General features: G+C 47.9%; 1 protein-coding gene across 1 annotated transcript in view; it reads left to right on the forward strand.

The window, feature by feature from the left end:
• The window catches only part of MARCHF4 (membrane associated ring-CH-type finger 4), a 100,847-nt gene that overhangs the window by 58,249 nt on the left and 26,935 nt on the right, over nucleotides 1-15,663 (forward strand). The window contains exon 3 of the mRNA XM_033064573.1: nucleotides 7,810-7,965. Within this exon, the coding sequence (XP_032920464.1) occupies nucleotides 7,810-7,965 (156 nt within the window). The remainder of the gene's footprint in view (nucleotides 1-7,809; nucleotides 7,966-15,663) is intronic.

Genomic DNA, 15,663 nt, shown 5'->3' on the forward strand with positions numbered 1-15,663 from the left:
CTCCCCTCCACTGGTGACCTGCTGGTACCAGGGCGAAGCAGCTCTTGAGCAGTTGCTGCACTTTTGGAAAGAGCATCTCACTGCTGTACGGCTGCCAGTAGCACCTGGCCATTTTCTCATTCCTGAAGAACCCGGGAAGATTAGGCACATATTACAGAGTAAAGGTTTTCTCAGCTCTAATGTTGGAGGGTTTTTCAGCTTTCTCTGAGGGAAAAAAAAAATACAAAAAGCCTATTGGTCTGTTTGTTTCACTGTCTTTAAAAGTGGGGTCTATTGTCTGGAGAGTCGAACCAGCATCCATTTCTGTGGATTTTCCATGGCTGCTCCTCAGCAGCTGATGGCATAATGTTTCCTGAAATGGCCATTAGCTGAATATCTTTATGAACAGCTTCCCAGGGAAGTAGTTGCAAAGTTCAATTTGCTGAATTATGAGCACATCTCGGATAAGAATTGCATTGTATGGTACTTGCATTCTGAAAGCATTGACTTTATACTTTGAACTTAGAGATAATAAGGAGTAATTGCTATTTCTTTTTCCCTGAAAAAAAAAAAAAGTATATTTAGAAATAATTTATTTAGATGTGGCTTTCTCTAGTGAAAAAGCCATTTGTACAAAAAAAAATAGAAAACCTCTTTAATTGGTTGAAGATTTATTATAAGAAGCCATAACTTAAGGGTACTTGATTTGTGCTGAAGAGTTGTTTGACTTCATGGTGTCGCATCAGATTTATCCCAGCATTGCATCCTAGGGAGCAAAATTGAGTTCACTCTTGTATCTCACACAGAAAAAAAAACTAAGTATTGTCTGAAATACTTAAATTAAGAAGAGCCAGAGTGAAACAATAGTGGATTTCTTTTTCAGAAGTAACTAGAGTGTTCTAGCTTGTGGAGGGGTTGGGGTCTACAGTAAATCTCCAGAAGTTTAAAGCCCTCTGTACTTTGGGTGAAAGCCCAGGAGCTGCAGACTACAACACTTCTTCTCTGGGATGCTGAAACAGCTCCACTCAGTATTCAGGACAGGTGTGGAGCTGAACTCGCTGCAACACCCAAGGTGCTCAGGGGTGTTCAGGTACCTTGATTCCACATGTGCAGCACTGTGATTTGTAGGCACTGATGATGGCTCTTCACTTAATCGGTGCCATTATCACACCTGATGAGGCACAGCAGTGATATTTGAGACACTTGCCTTTTGATTCCTTGCAACCAAGCAACGTTTACTAAGAATTACTTAAATCAGCTAATCAAAAACATGTTCAATGACATTAGGATGAAGTGGGCTGTAGAACACATAAGTCAAGTAATTTTTCTTGTGAAAATCCTTCTGTAGAGAGAAAAGCAAATAAATACCATATATTGTAACCTGTCTGCTCCTTGGGCTATTGATAATTAATTCCTGATTCCTTATTCCATTTTTCAGGTAAGGTTAAGCCATGAGATACCCAACCCTTCTGGAACCAACTCCCTTTGTCTTTTACCAGTGGTGGCAAAGAAGTGCCCAGAGCTGTTGGATAGCACCAGGCTGTGGGCAAACACATGACCAAATTTCTGTCAGACAAATATTGAAACAGCCCTAGCCTAGATTAAGTCCTTTTTTTCCTTTTTTATAGTGAAAAGGGATTGGGTCACATCCAAATATTTTATATTAAACTCTGCAACTTTGCTGTTTTCTCTTGTTACCAAGGCAAATGCGCCCCAGCTCCCTGACAGTTCACATTAAGCTCAGTGGAGCTGTGTTCAATCACCTTCCCCTGGAAATCAGTGAAGGAGTGAGGGCAGAGCCACCACTCCAGACTGCTCCCAGGATGAGTCACCACAGCAAAGGCTCCTGTCTGAGAGAGCCAGAGCCGCCTCTAATGTGCTGGGCTTTCTGTACCCAGGACTTCTCAAGTCTCTTCCTCCTCCTTTCTTTCCTTCATGAGATTTTATTCCTTGTCTTCATTTGTCTTTCCCACCCTCCTGCCCAGCAGAATTCTTTAAGGGAGGAAAGAAGGCATCCAACCTCTTTCCTGCTCCTTGGCAGAGCTGAGAGATGATCTGTGTGCATAGGAAACCCATCCCTGCTCCTGCCTGAGTCTGTGGCACCATTGCTTTACCCTGTGGGAAGGTGGGGTGTGGAGATTGCCCTCAGGCCTTTCTGCTGTGGCACCCATCCCTGTTAATAAGCAGTGGTGATCCCTGGGGGCACATGGACAGTGCCATGAGGGGTCTTGTTTTGGAACATCCTGCTCAGAGGTGGCAGAGTAGGAGCAGGGCAGTTTGGTAAAGAGGGCAGCCAGTGCAATGGTGCAGCTCAGGGCCCTTTGGGACTTTCCTGCTCTCTGCTGAACAGCCTTGAGAAGGACCAGTCAGATGCCTCTCCCCCACATCCTTGCACTGTTGCTGGGCATGAGGGTACAGGGATTTGACCACTCTTGAGTCATCTGCTTCAACCAAAAAAAAACAAAACATGTTTTGACTTAAAACATGGGCAAGCTTTGTTCCTACCCTGATGAGCAGCCAGATGAGGTGATGGTCTTTCAGCTCTGCAGTGACAGAAGAGTCCCCAAGGGGAATGGTAATGCTCAGAAAATGGAAAGTCTCCCTTCCCACTTCTCCATCCCACTCCCAAATTCTGAGCTGACACCTCTGTCATTGTCTGTCTCAGCAGTGGTGACAGGCACAAAACACTGCAGAAGGGAAAGAGCGGAGAAAACTTAAAATTTCCCTGGTCCATGGTAAAGCCAGAGGCTGTGGGCACCAGCTGCTCCTCTGGGAAGTCATGCCTCTTGTGACAGTGGTGGGATGAGTTTTCCAGCAGAAGGAGGAGGTGAAGCAGGTCCCACCCTGCCCTCCTGGCAGCTGTGGCTGCAACCTTTCATGTGTTCATCAGAGAGGTGCAGAAAAAGCCTGAGCAGCATGGCAGCCCCAGCACTCCTCGCAGGTGCCGCAGCAGCAGCATCTGTGGGTGGAAAGACAATTTGTGTTGTTTTTGGAGCACTGGGAGCTCTGCAGACATGATGGCTTTTCAGACAACACTCACTGTGGAACAAATGTTGGGTTTCAGCTCAGGACCTTGTGAGACACATCCCTTTCCCAACCGGCACCCACAACTGCCAGACATCACCAGAATACTCCTGATGGTCCTGGAGGAGTGTGTGTTGGTTTTGCTGGGTGCACTAAAGCTGAGATCCCTGTCTGCTCACACCCAGCCTGCAGGCAGAGATGCCTGAGGCTTGTTGCTGGATTTTTCATCTCCCTGTGAAATATAAGTGCCCCATTCACCAGGCTGTCAGAACAGCTAATACCCATTGAAAATTGCAGAAAACCATGAAGAAGCAGAGCTGTGCCCCCACCACACCCATCTCAGAGCCCCCAGCCCGACACACCCAACTGTGGCTCCTCCTATGTACTGAGAGGTTAAGGAATCCTCTTGTAAGTGTGTGAAGATGGAGTGGTCATTAGTACATGTTTATTGAAGTTTATCAGCTCTGTAATAATGGACTGCTCTTTGCCATTGGACTTAATTTGTCTGTAATTATGTTCCTAATATAGAAATCATTTGGCATTTATTTTCTGTAATAAAACTTCCCATTGCATTTAAACTCAGTATGAAGATTTAAGTATATTTAGGAGACATAGCTGAAGACCTGAAATTAAATGACCCTGTCTTCCTTTTGCAAACAAGACAAACTCAAATAAATGCTAGCAGTCAGATACATGCATGCATGCAGATCTGTGAGGAGCAGCAGCTGCATGTACACCCCCAGAGAGAGATGGGAGCCCTTGTGATGGGACAACTCCTTCAGCATCTTCTCACTGACCTGCTCTGGCCCAGGGCACTGCTCCTGTGGCTGATGCTTGTGCTACTTTGCATACCTGAGCAGGGAAAATGCACAGGTGAAGGAAAAACTGTGAAAAACATCACCGTCAGCTATCTTGGTTTTCTGTACAGCTTGCACTGGCTTTCAAAATGTTTGCTTTAATGGTTGTGGTAGCAGGATGTTGGTAACATGGCTCTTTCCAGCTGAGCTGTGCTCAGGAGCAGCCCAGGCACCAGACATAGGACAGCACAGCTGGGCCAACCCAGACCAGCCACGTGCTGCCCAGTGACACCATCATCCCCAGCCCTGCCCTGTTTAAAGGAGACTGAGTGGGCAAACTTGATTTGTAGTTAAAAGAGCAGGCCTGGGAAACACATGCCATGTCTGCCTGCTGGTGGGTGAGCAGCTGCAGCTGTGGATGTGCAGACAGGCTCCCAGCACTGGTAAATGACAGATAAAAGCCCGGAGAAAACACCGCCACCAACACTCAACAGGGGTGGGGTGACGCTGCTCCTGACGTGGTTATTTTCTCCCTGGATATACTGAGCACCACAAGCACGCACTGGCAATAATTTTTTTTTTTCCATCCTTTCTCAGCACTCCTCCCAGTAGGCTTTAAATAGCAGGGGCCAGATAATCATTAACCACTTTGACGTATTACAGTGGGTACAGATAGGGAATCCAGACAGAAAGGACAGAGCTGGAGCCGACCTGCACTACTGCTGCATCTCCAGCAGTGTTGTCCTCCTCAGGGTAAAGACAGTTCAGCCTGGCCTTGCTCTTGCTGCTCCTTGAGACAAGCTCCCATCACAGAAATAGGGAAGAACATTATGCATAATTGCTTAGTATATTACTCTTTCCAAAAGGAGGGAAGAGTCTTTCATTCATATGTTGAAATGGTTGTGGCTGAGCCAGAGCACCCTTCCCTTTTTTTAAACTCTTTTTTCCCTAATTTAGGCTTGGATAACAGAGAAAAGAACAAAAGGAAAAAAAATAATAAAAAGGCAGGTGCCCTTACTCCCAAGCATACATGAGGGTTTCACCAGAACAAGATGGTAGTGAGGAAACTTGCAATTAAGAGAGCACTAGTTACTGACAGAGGAAAAATGCTGTTCAGACTCATCCCAGTGGTGGGATATAACTCTACAGTGGGAAGTTGCAAAAATAAATGTTGTGAAGTAGGGAAATAGACCCTTCAAAAGGGTTTTTGGAGAGCAGTTCCCAAAGGGAATTGGTGGGAATGGTTTGAGCATGTTTTGCAGACCCATCTTCTACAAACCTGCAAAAATGGGTGTTAAGGATTTAATTTCCATCTCTAATTGTTGTGATTTGTGTCTCACTTTGGGTTTGCTTTTGTGTTTCTGTAGCTTTTAGCAGCAGAGGACTCTGTACAGCAAAACCTTCCTGTGTATCACAGCCAATGGTCTGTTCCTGAGCTCTTTGTACAGCCAGCAATGAGACTCCCTCTCCTTTGCTGTACAAAGGATTTATTCCTTTAATATGCCCCTGGTGTTTGCTTTTCTGCTGGTACAGGAGTGCATGTGCGCGTGTGTGCATGTGGCAGTGTTTTACAAATGCCTGCTGTGGACAGAATTGGGCTTCACAGTATGCAAAAATAGCTGTGTGCCACATGCAAGGATATAATATTTCAGACGGCTGGAGAAAATGTGATAAATTGAGTTTTTGCTAGATTTGCTAAAATCAAGTTACTGGAGGATTCATCTCCACAGTTGCTTCCTGACGTTGTAGGAGCTGGCAGGAGTGTGTGTTTGAGCATCCCGGTTAGGGAGGGAGGCTGGGTCCCCATGGTGCTGTAGGACATCTATGAACATCTCTTGGCTCTGAAGAGAGAAGCTCAGATTTCACAGACTCGTTTATTACAGAGCCCCAGAAGTCAACACGAGTCCAGGCTGTAGCTACAGCTTTTCCCCTCTGCCTTTGCCTGGAGGTTGTTGCTCTTAGTTCCTGCTCCATTCTGCTCCATTCCTGATCCCTCATTATCAATGCCTCCAGCTGCTCGTTAGACAAAGCCTGGGTCCTGCACTCACCATTTTGAGCCCTGCAAGAGACCCTGGTGTGCAGTGAGGTGGAAAGGCAGGGATGCTGCAGATTTGGGAGGTTTCTGCGTGACCTCAGTGCTGTGGCCACACTTGTGTGCTGAGGAGTGAAGCTGTTTAGAAAAAAAGGCACCAGGGACTGAGATGGGAAAGGCAGAGGCACAGAGCAGTGGTCCCTGCACCAGGCTGGCTCTTGGTGTGGAAGAGGTTTGTCGAGTGGGGAAGCAGAGGAGTTGTGCCAAGTCTTGGTCCCTCCCTTTTTGCATCCTGTCTGGAAGTACCTGCTCTTCTGGGCTCCTTGTAACACTGGTGATCCCACCCCAGTCTCAGCCAAGGGCACAAACCTGCACACCCAAAGCTGAGCCCCTCATATTGCACCTCACATGGGGAGTTTGAGTGCCAAATGTCAGTGCTCATTCCCACTTTCTCCCATCTAATCCTTCCCTGCTTCCCTTCTTCTGGTTTGTCATGTCACCTCTCTCCAAGTGGAAAAGATGCCTACAACCCTCCTTGCTCCCCCTCTCCTTTTGTATCCCCACCAATAAGTAAAAATATAAAAAAATATGAAAACCAGTAACAAAGAGAGCTAAGGCTGGGTTTGTAACATAAACAGTTATTTACAGTTTTTCTAAAATTTCATGGAAGATGACATTTTTAGGTCACCTAGCTGAAGCAAATGAAACTATTAATATGTTCACATTAGCTTTCCTAAAAAGAAGTATCACCCTTGCCCAGTGTGATCCTCAGTTCCTCAGGTCCTGGGACCTGGTGTAGTGCCCTAGAAGCTGTGACAGTTTCCTACCAGGGTTAGCAAGAGCAGGATCTGGTTCATAACCTTTGGCAGTTGGAATGGATGTCTTTTACCATATCCAGCAGTGTCCAATGCCAGGGTCTGTTATCCTGGTGCTCCATCAGGCTATTGATGAGGCCAGTCTGGGCTGTAAGAGCAAATATCTTCTGCCCAATGCTAAAAGTATGATCCAACCTTCGCTGTACCATAGATATTTTGCCTTTAAAAGCTTTTTAATCTTGGACCACAGCTAAATACACTACTGGAATCTTTAGTATGGCTTTTTAACACTAAACAGTGAGGAGTAATGGCTCTCTCCTAGCCTAAATAAGCAATGGCAAACAACTCTAAAGAGCTCCTGAGCTTGTGTGCAGAGAGGAATTTAGTCCCATGGTGGACAGGATGATAGCAGATGGATCAGAATAATACAGGGGTTTTGTGGCTACCCTGTTAAAAGCTACACCAGAAACAAGGGAGTGAGCCAGGAGGTTCAGTGTTTCGGCCACCACTCATCTGGGTCACAAGCCAGGACACGATTTGTTCTCCACCTTGCTTGGCTTCCAGGGTGCAAATAGCCAGCCCTGCAGTTCACCAATATGACTGTCTGGGGAAAGTGGACAGTGTGGGAGAGAAATTTGAGGACCTTTTGCCTGCCTGGGCTTGAGGAAGCTGCCCTGGTCTGAGCAGGACATCAGTCTGCAGCAGAGGCTGTCTCACAACTTATCACCACCACCAACCTCACTTTCTAAAATCGGTAGCAGAGAGACAAAAACCTGAGCAATGGACCAGTGGCATCTGGTCACCAACAGAGGTGTGTCCACTGGTTGGGGTCAGTGTGAGTCCTCTGGAGCCTGGTAAGAGCTATGCTCATCTAGCTTTTCCTTCAGTGGTGACAAGGCGTGCAAGACCCCATTATTTGAGACCATTACATCCCTGACAGTCTCAGTTCACATCAGCCAAACGTTATTAGAGGGAAAAGGGCTGGAAGCAGCATGAATATCTGAACCAAATCAGGTAAAAAGGAAGGAAGTTCAAATGGTGCATGAGGGAGCTTCTGCCGTGCTGTACCACGTGTGCTGTGCTCTCTGTGTGTGTGTGTGTGTGTGTGTGTGTGTGTGTGTGGAAGGAGGGAAGCCTGGCTGATGCTGTCTGTCTCTTTCAGGGGGAGTTGCTGAGCCCGTGTCGATGCGATGGATCTGTGAAGTGCACGCACCAGCCATGTCTGATCAAATGGATTAGTGAGAGAGGCTGCTGGAGCTGTGAGCTGTGTTACTACAAGTATCACGTCATTGCCATAAGCACAAAGAACCCTCTGCAGGTAAAGGTACTAGAGACATTTCAAAGTCTATTTATTCTTGTTTCAATTTTTGTTTCTGGGAGCAACTGGATTTTACCTGTGTGGGTTTTCCTTCCCTGTGCACAGGGATTCATATGTCTGAGATGCTTAAAAGGATTGCCAGGGGCTGGTCCAAAGAGACCCCATGTTCTGCTCAGTGGTTCTGGGAGCATCCCTCGGGAGTCTGCTCTTTCTGTCCTTGGCAATTCCTATATTCACTTGCCTCCTGTTGAAAATTCCACAATAGTGTTATAACACCTCAGAGCCGTTCAAATGTGTTCATCCACTGGAGACCACAGGTGTGCCTGTCTCCAGGGCCAGGCAAGGACAGCATCATTGTGGGATTTACTGCAACAGAGCACACAGTCTGTGACTGAGCAGTTGAGACTCCATGTGTTTATAGCTGTGCCATTAATCCTGATCTCCTGCTGAGACTCTGCCATGTTGGCGTGAGGGATGGAGGAGGCAGATGGAGGGTTTTTAGAGCCCTCCTCTCTGATCTCACCACCTTTTTCACTGTACTGCTCTCCCACAATCATGGCAAGGAACAAGAGGTGTTCACTCTGATCCTGTGGTCTCTTCAAGCCCAATTCTTGATGAACTTTTGCATACATGCACGCAACAGGTAAAGCACATCTTGATGTGAGTGTCTGTGAAAGTCATCCAAGGACCCACATTCTTTCTTATCAAAAGCATTGTAGTTGAATAAGTAGCAGTACAGACTGGTGATTTAAAATCAGGATTCAGAAACCTGTGTGACTATTAAAAATGGGATAAATTATCCTTAATAGCTATTGATTTATTGCGGGGGCAATGCCTGAAGATGCATTAATTGCTGCGTGCCTTTGCTGAGCACCATTAGTGCCTCAGCCATAAGGAAGTGCATTACATCCAGGCACTACTGCTTAATCAGCACCATCGGGACTGGAGAGGCATTACAGTGGTTTAGACACCAGAGCCACATCTGCAGGGATTTGGGTCTGGCCCTCTGCAGGTCACTCTCTGCCAGGAAGCAAGGACAGTGCTGGTGATGGTGCCCAGTTGTACAGGGGAGTGGGGGAATGCCAACTCCTGCTCTCTCCTTCAAATTGCGATCTCTGTGTGGTTTTTTCTAGGCCTGCAGTCACTTACCACATTGAGGGAAAAGGGGAAACTCATTAGGACTCCAGACTTAAATGAAGTAGTGAAATTAGCGGGGGGCATCACAGGGAAACTTTGCTGAAGGGAAGAAAAGACCTGCCTGCTCTCTGAGAGTCCCTACACCTTCTGATTCAATTTTCTATGAGCCATGGGCTGGACACATCAGTAGATTCATCCCAAGCCTCAGACCCAGAATATTTTAATTTCTTGGCTCTAGTAACTCTGAGCAGATTGAAACACAGGAGGGGAGATGTGGACAAAGCAGCTTTTGTTTATTTCTGGAAAGCTGCTCCATGAGTGCCCTAATGCTTCCTGTGTCTCAGATTGGGCATGCGATTCTGAGCAGCATTGAAGGTTTGTGGGTACAAATTTGTGAGCATTTGTGTCTCCAGAGCCACCTTTGATGAGTGACTTCCAAATGCTCTGCACTTTCAGGTGGCTCAGGGCAATGGGTCAATAACTTTTTTTCTGTTCCTCACAGCTAAAATTTGTTGGAGGTGCTCATGGACAAGCTCCCACCTCACACACACAAATTTCAGAGCCTGTGCAAAGCTTCTCTCTCTCTGGCCTTCCCTGTCAGAAAGTGGCCTGATCTGCTGGCCTTTGCCATGAACACAAAAACTGAGTGGCAGAAACAGCTGAGTTAGAGAGCTCAGCTCCAGGAGCAAGGGTCCCAGAGGACTGTGCAGATCGGGGGCTTGGAGCCTTCACATGGCTGCCTTAGACTTCACAGCACTTCTCACAGAAGCACTGGGAAATTTGGAGGATGGGAAGAAGCAACTGGAGTGAAAAGCCACTTGGCCTGGAATAAATGCAGTGTGTAGAGCTGCAGCTGCGTGCCTGGGTGCCCTGTCTGGTGCCAGCACAAAGGCTCTGCTGGGAAGCAGATGCTACACTGCCATTAATTTGCAAAATCTTGTGGGAAGTGGCTGATACATCAGGCCAGGACTTCCTACCAGGACTAAGGGCTTGGGCCCCCTGTAACCCATCACTATGGGGGTCCATTTCTCACTGCCTCATTTCTCAGTGACTTTCACCATCTGGTAAGATGCTGGGAAAGGAGGCAGAGAGGACACAGGAGTTAGGATGCCCCAACACTGTATCCCGTAACAAGTCACAGCATGTGCAGGTGGGAGGAGCATCCTTTCTGCTTGGTCTGCACCCCACGTGTGGATAACATGGGCCAGCTGGACACAGGCATATCTCAAAGTCCCTGACCTTTCTTCTCAGGATCTGCTGGGACTTGGGCCCAGCTTTAGTCTTACAAGAAATCTTTGAATTTCTCAAGCACAGCTTTTGGAGGGCAAATGCTGTAGGAAGTCAAGGTCATGTGTCTTTTCCAGACCAACCATAATACAGTCAAGGACCACATAAACCTCATGTCCTTGTCAAATATAACCTGTTTGGGTGATGCTCTGAGCCTGGCTAGATTCTAACCATCCACATGGTCTGCCTCTCTCCTGTGTCCTCTCATCTGATTGACTGCTGGGAAGCCAGATCCAGGCAGCTGGCAGACCTGGGCTCCCTGAAGCATGTCCAACTGGTCCAAGCAGAGCAGCACATCCAGCACCCACATGTTCCCTGGGACCTGCATGTTTCTCTGCCCATTTTGACATCTGCTGCACATTTTTTGGAGTGCTTAGAAGCACAGCATGGGCCAGATGTGTCTGGAGACTCATGGTGTGGGCAGAGAAGCTATAGCCGAGTTCATGCATAATTAACACAGGCTCCTTCCAGCCTCCAGGCTATTATGATGTTTCATACCAGAGACAGACCTTTAGTCTGCTATTGTGGCAGAATTAATCTTTATAAATTAACCCACTCCGCTCCCTGCTCCCTGGATTGCAGGGATCAAAGGTCTTAAAGCAGCAACACTGCTAACCTGCTGAGACTGGGGGATTAAAGTTGTTGGACAGCATAGCAGGTGTCTGGCCAAGCAGCAGTCGGGCAGCAAATGAGCAAAAATATTCCATCAGCTGTGAGCAACCAGGAAATCCAGAGCTTTTGTCCATCCATCCATCCATTCGCCTGCTCTCCAGTTTGCCAGTCACCAAGACAGGAATCACAGACTTGGAGGGTTTAAATGCCTCCCTCCATGGCAATACTTTTGTAAAGACCATTATTTTAAAAAGACCCTGAAGACACAGGGATTTAGAAGCACGTGATAGTACTGCCTGCGCCATGGTGCTGATGCACAGTGGAGTGGGTATCTGCCTCAATGGGCCTCTGAAGTGTATTTAATTTATACAGCTCCTTTTTAGTCACTCCTGAGCCACATCCGTTCTGATACTCTGATTTTAGCAAAGAGAAAATCTGTTTGAACCAACCTTCCCAACAACTGTCTGCAGTCTTGAGGAGTTCAACTCTGATTTACTGTTATCTCTGACTCTTCCTGCATGGCAGGCTGTTTCAGCTCCAAAGATCCCCGGCTAACCAGTGCTGGGGTTGGGATCTGGTCTCTGCTCTCCTCTGACTCCATTTTGTCCATGGTGATGATCTTTTAGGAGCTGATGAGTGCTCTTACATGGCCCCTTCATCAGGACACTCACATCTGCAAGAATGGCTGAGCTCACAGGGTATTTGAGCTTCAGCCTGAGATCCCGAGCTAAAAAGCTTGAGGCAAGTTCACTGATGTCTCCTGGTTGCCCCAGCCTGCTGAGGCAGTTGTGTTGAGCATGAGCTTTGCTGGTCCCTGCTGAGCTTCAGCTGCAGCCTGCAAGCAATGGGTGCAAGAGAGACTTCAGGGCCTGTGTGTTATAACAGGAATTTTCCAGGATGCCGGTGCTGTAGCCTGAGTCTTGCCAGATGCTGTGGCACATGGAGGAGGGGGGTTTTCATCATTGCATGTTTCCATTACATGGCCCTACTGGGCCCTCCCTCTCCTTGCTGCTTTTCTAGTACCTGAATAAGCCACAGCATCTGTAAGTGTACAGCAGGGAAGCTATGCCACAGCAGTGGCTTAATTTTGCTTGGTGAATTTATAAAAAAATTAGCCATCCTCTACAACATAATTGAGGAGGATGCCCAGGGTCTTGGGACAGCAGCAGGGGGAGAGCCACACCTAAGCAGTGCTGCAAATGATCCTCTCCAACCTTCTAGGAAAAACCTCCTCTTGCTTGTGACCCTGGGTCTGAGAATTAAATTGCTGACTAGCACAGCTCAGGATGTTAATGATGTGTATTAAGGGGACGTGTCAGATACAGCAATAAAAATAAACTGAACTGCCTGAGGCAGGCATGGAGGAGCTCTCAGGGGAGTGCAGGAAGGCTTTTCCAGCAAATGAGGCTTCTTTGCAAGCTGCTGCAGTAAGACATAGACATCTTCTGCAAGCAATATGTGCCTTGGATATGCTGGTGCTTGGGAACCTTTGTAGACTGCAGGTGCCAAAGAAAGGGAAATACAGATCAGGCCTTAAATACTATGGTAATGACATTATTCATCTGTGTTACATTAGCAGATTTGCACTTACAAGCCTCTAACAGAAGCACTGAAGCAAACAGGGAAACAGGTTTGTGTCAAGTACAACTTGCAGGTTATGAAACAGTGCAAGAGAACAAGTGACATGACTTGAAGGCACCAGTTCCAGCTTGGAGCCTGACTAAAGTCATCACAAATGTCAGATCTGAGCTCCTAAGAAGCCCTTTCTGAGGCATCTGGGTTGCAGAGCTTTGCGATTTTGGCACAGTGGGGAAGCTTGGGGAAATTGGTCTGAGACAGTAGTGTTTTGCACCTGCAGACATGGGTGCTGTGCAGAGCATTTGGCCCAGGGGGGTGGTAGCAGAGGACAGACAGACAGCTCCAGACAGCTTCTCCAGAATAGTCTGGAGGGTTGGAGCACTTTTCCAGTGCAGGTGGCAGACCATCACAGAGAGCTGCTTGGGCATGCTCTGAAGCCATTGTGAGTCTGGAGCTCACAAAGCTGATCCTGTTATCCTGTAGGAGCCTTTAAAGCTTTTTGGTGACACCAAGTCCTTAGTTCTGCCCTGTTCAGCACTGGCAGAACATCCGTAGAGCTTTCTACCTGCCCAAAGGTCACGTCCCTGACTGACAGCCTAGGTGAGCTGAGTTGTTAAAGGTGAGCTTCAGTGCAGCTCAGTGGCTACAGGAGCTCGAGTCATCATCAGCTGAGGGAAGAAGGGCTCAGCTTTAGGTCTCTTCCCACAAGGTGGGATTGCTTGACACTGTGATCTTGCTAGATCTTGAACATTTGAGCCAGAGATTTGGAGGGAGGGGGCTGTGTCTGCTGCCAGGCATTCAGACAAAGAGCTTTGGGGGTTTCAGATGTGGCCATAAAGGGACTCCAGAGCTGCTGAGACCTCTCTTTGCAACTCTAATGGTGACCCAAGGATGATAGGGTCACCTGCCAAATCCCTGATCTGATGCCATAATGAGGGTGGAAAGGGCTTAGGAAAAGGGGTGATTTTCTAAGGACTGTTATGAAATCTGAAAGACACAATACTGTGATTGAGGTGAGCTCCTAAGGCTACCAGTGCAGGGACACATCAAGCTCAGCTCCTGCAGCTGAAATTCTTCAGCACATTCCACCTCTGAACAGCTCTTGGACCTTTCTGTCTGAGCACTTATGGGGGTAACAGGGTCTATTTTCTGTCTCATACAAAGATCTTCTATCTCATTCACTAAGATCTGTAGCAAAATGGAATTAAAAGATGAAAAATAATTACTCTAGATATTAGTGGCTCAAGCTAGATGTGTGATGCTAAATTGGAGTTCTCAGGGTTGCCAGAGAGAAAAATAGAACATTTATTACTTCCTCTTTTTTTTTTTTTTTAACTGTAAAATATTAAATTCTTCTGCAAGCTGGCTGTTTTCCCCAATGCTTAGCTTTGACCCATTTACCTCCTTGCCAGAGGGTAATCACACCCCAGTGCCACCTTCTGAACACAGTCAGGACTGCTGCTGTGTGTGTCACTGTCACTTAGATGCAGGGGGAGAGCCTCCTACCCCCTGGCACAGCTGACAGACTTCAGGCTCTTCTTTATCACCACTTTCCTGCAGCTGCTGCCAGCTGAGCAGCGTCAGGCACTGTCCCTGCCAGTGCTTCAGCCTCTCTGTTCCCAGGTAAGGGGAGTAGGGTTTGAGGTCTGCACTCAGGTGTAGCTGTTCTGTTCTCTGTCCCCATCCCTTTGACAGTGTAGGTAGTGCTACCCCTAACCTCCCTTTCTCTGCAATGCCATGGTGTTGGTTGTATGCGGCTTCTAGTTGTAGAAAACAGATCCTTCTTCTCTTCCCTTCATCTCTAATTGCTACCTGGGAAGGACCTGTTGCTACCAGAGGCCTTGCAGTGTGCCAGGCAGATGGTGAGGAGCCAGTCCATTACCTCCTCAAGAGAGAGAAATGATGCAGAATGATTTGGCTGGCACAGGCACACATGGGTCAGAGTGAGGGGCCTGCAGTAAAGTCTTCACATGCAGCACCAGGCTCTGCTCCCAGCACTCCCATTCCCTCTCAGTCAGCCACAGGCAGTGGAAGGGGAAATGAGGTCTGGGGAAAGCTGCAGGGATGAAACTGCAACCCCACACACATAGCCAAGCTCCTTTCCCACTGCATGAATTTAGTCCTGGAGCCCTGAGCTAATGGCATTAGTTGCACATTTGTCCTGCATTGGCTTACAGTGCTGTTGAGAACAAAGCTGAAGAGCTGATGGGAGGATGGCAGAGCTGCTTATCCCACCCTCAGAAGCCAGATTTGTGGTGGATGCTGGGTGGCCTTTGCTTTATGTCAGGAGAGGAGCTGCACCATTGTGCCTCTCCTGTGGACTCCAGCAGCCCTGCAGCATTGGGACTGCCAGGCTGTTCACTGTGTGACCTTCTCAGGGGCACAAAGGGGCCAGATGTGTGGCTGGATTTGGTGGAGGCATGGAGCAGGTCGGGCTGTGGCAGAGTGGGAATGGGCTGTTGAAAAGATTACTGAGTGTCCCCAATGCTAGGTGTTTGCCTTTGGCTGGGTCAGCTGCTGGGGCAGATGGCAGGAAGGGCACTGGAGTAGCTGAGCCCAGGAAGGAGACTGGGTTTAGCTGAGCCCAGGAAGGAGACTGGGTTTAGCTGAGCCCAGTCCTGCTTCTGAGGGGAACAAGCTCTTTCTCTGTTCAGCAGCTCTGTGGCCAACTACCCAATAAGCTGGTACTGCCCACCTCACTGATGCTGCACATCCACAGTAGACAGTTTGAGAGCTGTCTGCCCTTGCTGGATGTAAGTCAAGGAGCAAGGCTGGCAGAGGCAGAGGAATCTCCTTCAGCTGCAACCCACAGACCTCAGCCTCTGGCTGAAGCTCTCATTTGTTCCTCTCCAAATGCAGCCCTTTCCAGGGGTTTGGTCACTGCACTGGTAGCAGTGCTGTGCATGCCTGTACCAGCACAAGGCACTTCTTGTCCTTCTCACCCTTTAGTCAGGGTTCAAAATCCTTGCAAAAAACATTGCTAATTCCTGGCCAGCCTGAGCATTAAAGAGGTGTCCAGTACTTGAACTCCCTTCTTGCACTGCAGAAGGATGGACAGGGATTGCTGGGTGACACTGCTGTCCT

This window comes from Catharus ustulatus, chromosome 7 (genome assembly GCF_009819885.2).
Source record: "Catharus ustulatus isolate bCatUst1 chromosome 7, bCatUst1.pri.v2, whole genome shotgun sequence".
NCBI classification, from domain to species: domain Eukaryota; kingdom Metazoa; phylum Chordata; class Aves; order Passeriformes; family Turdidae; genus Catharus; species Catharus ustulatus.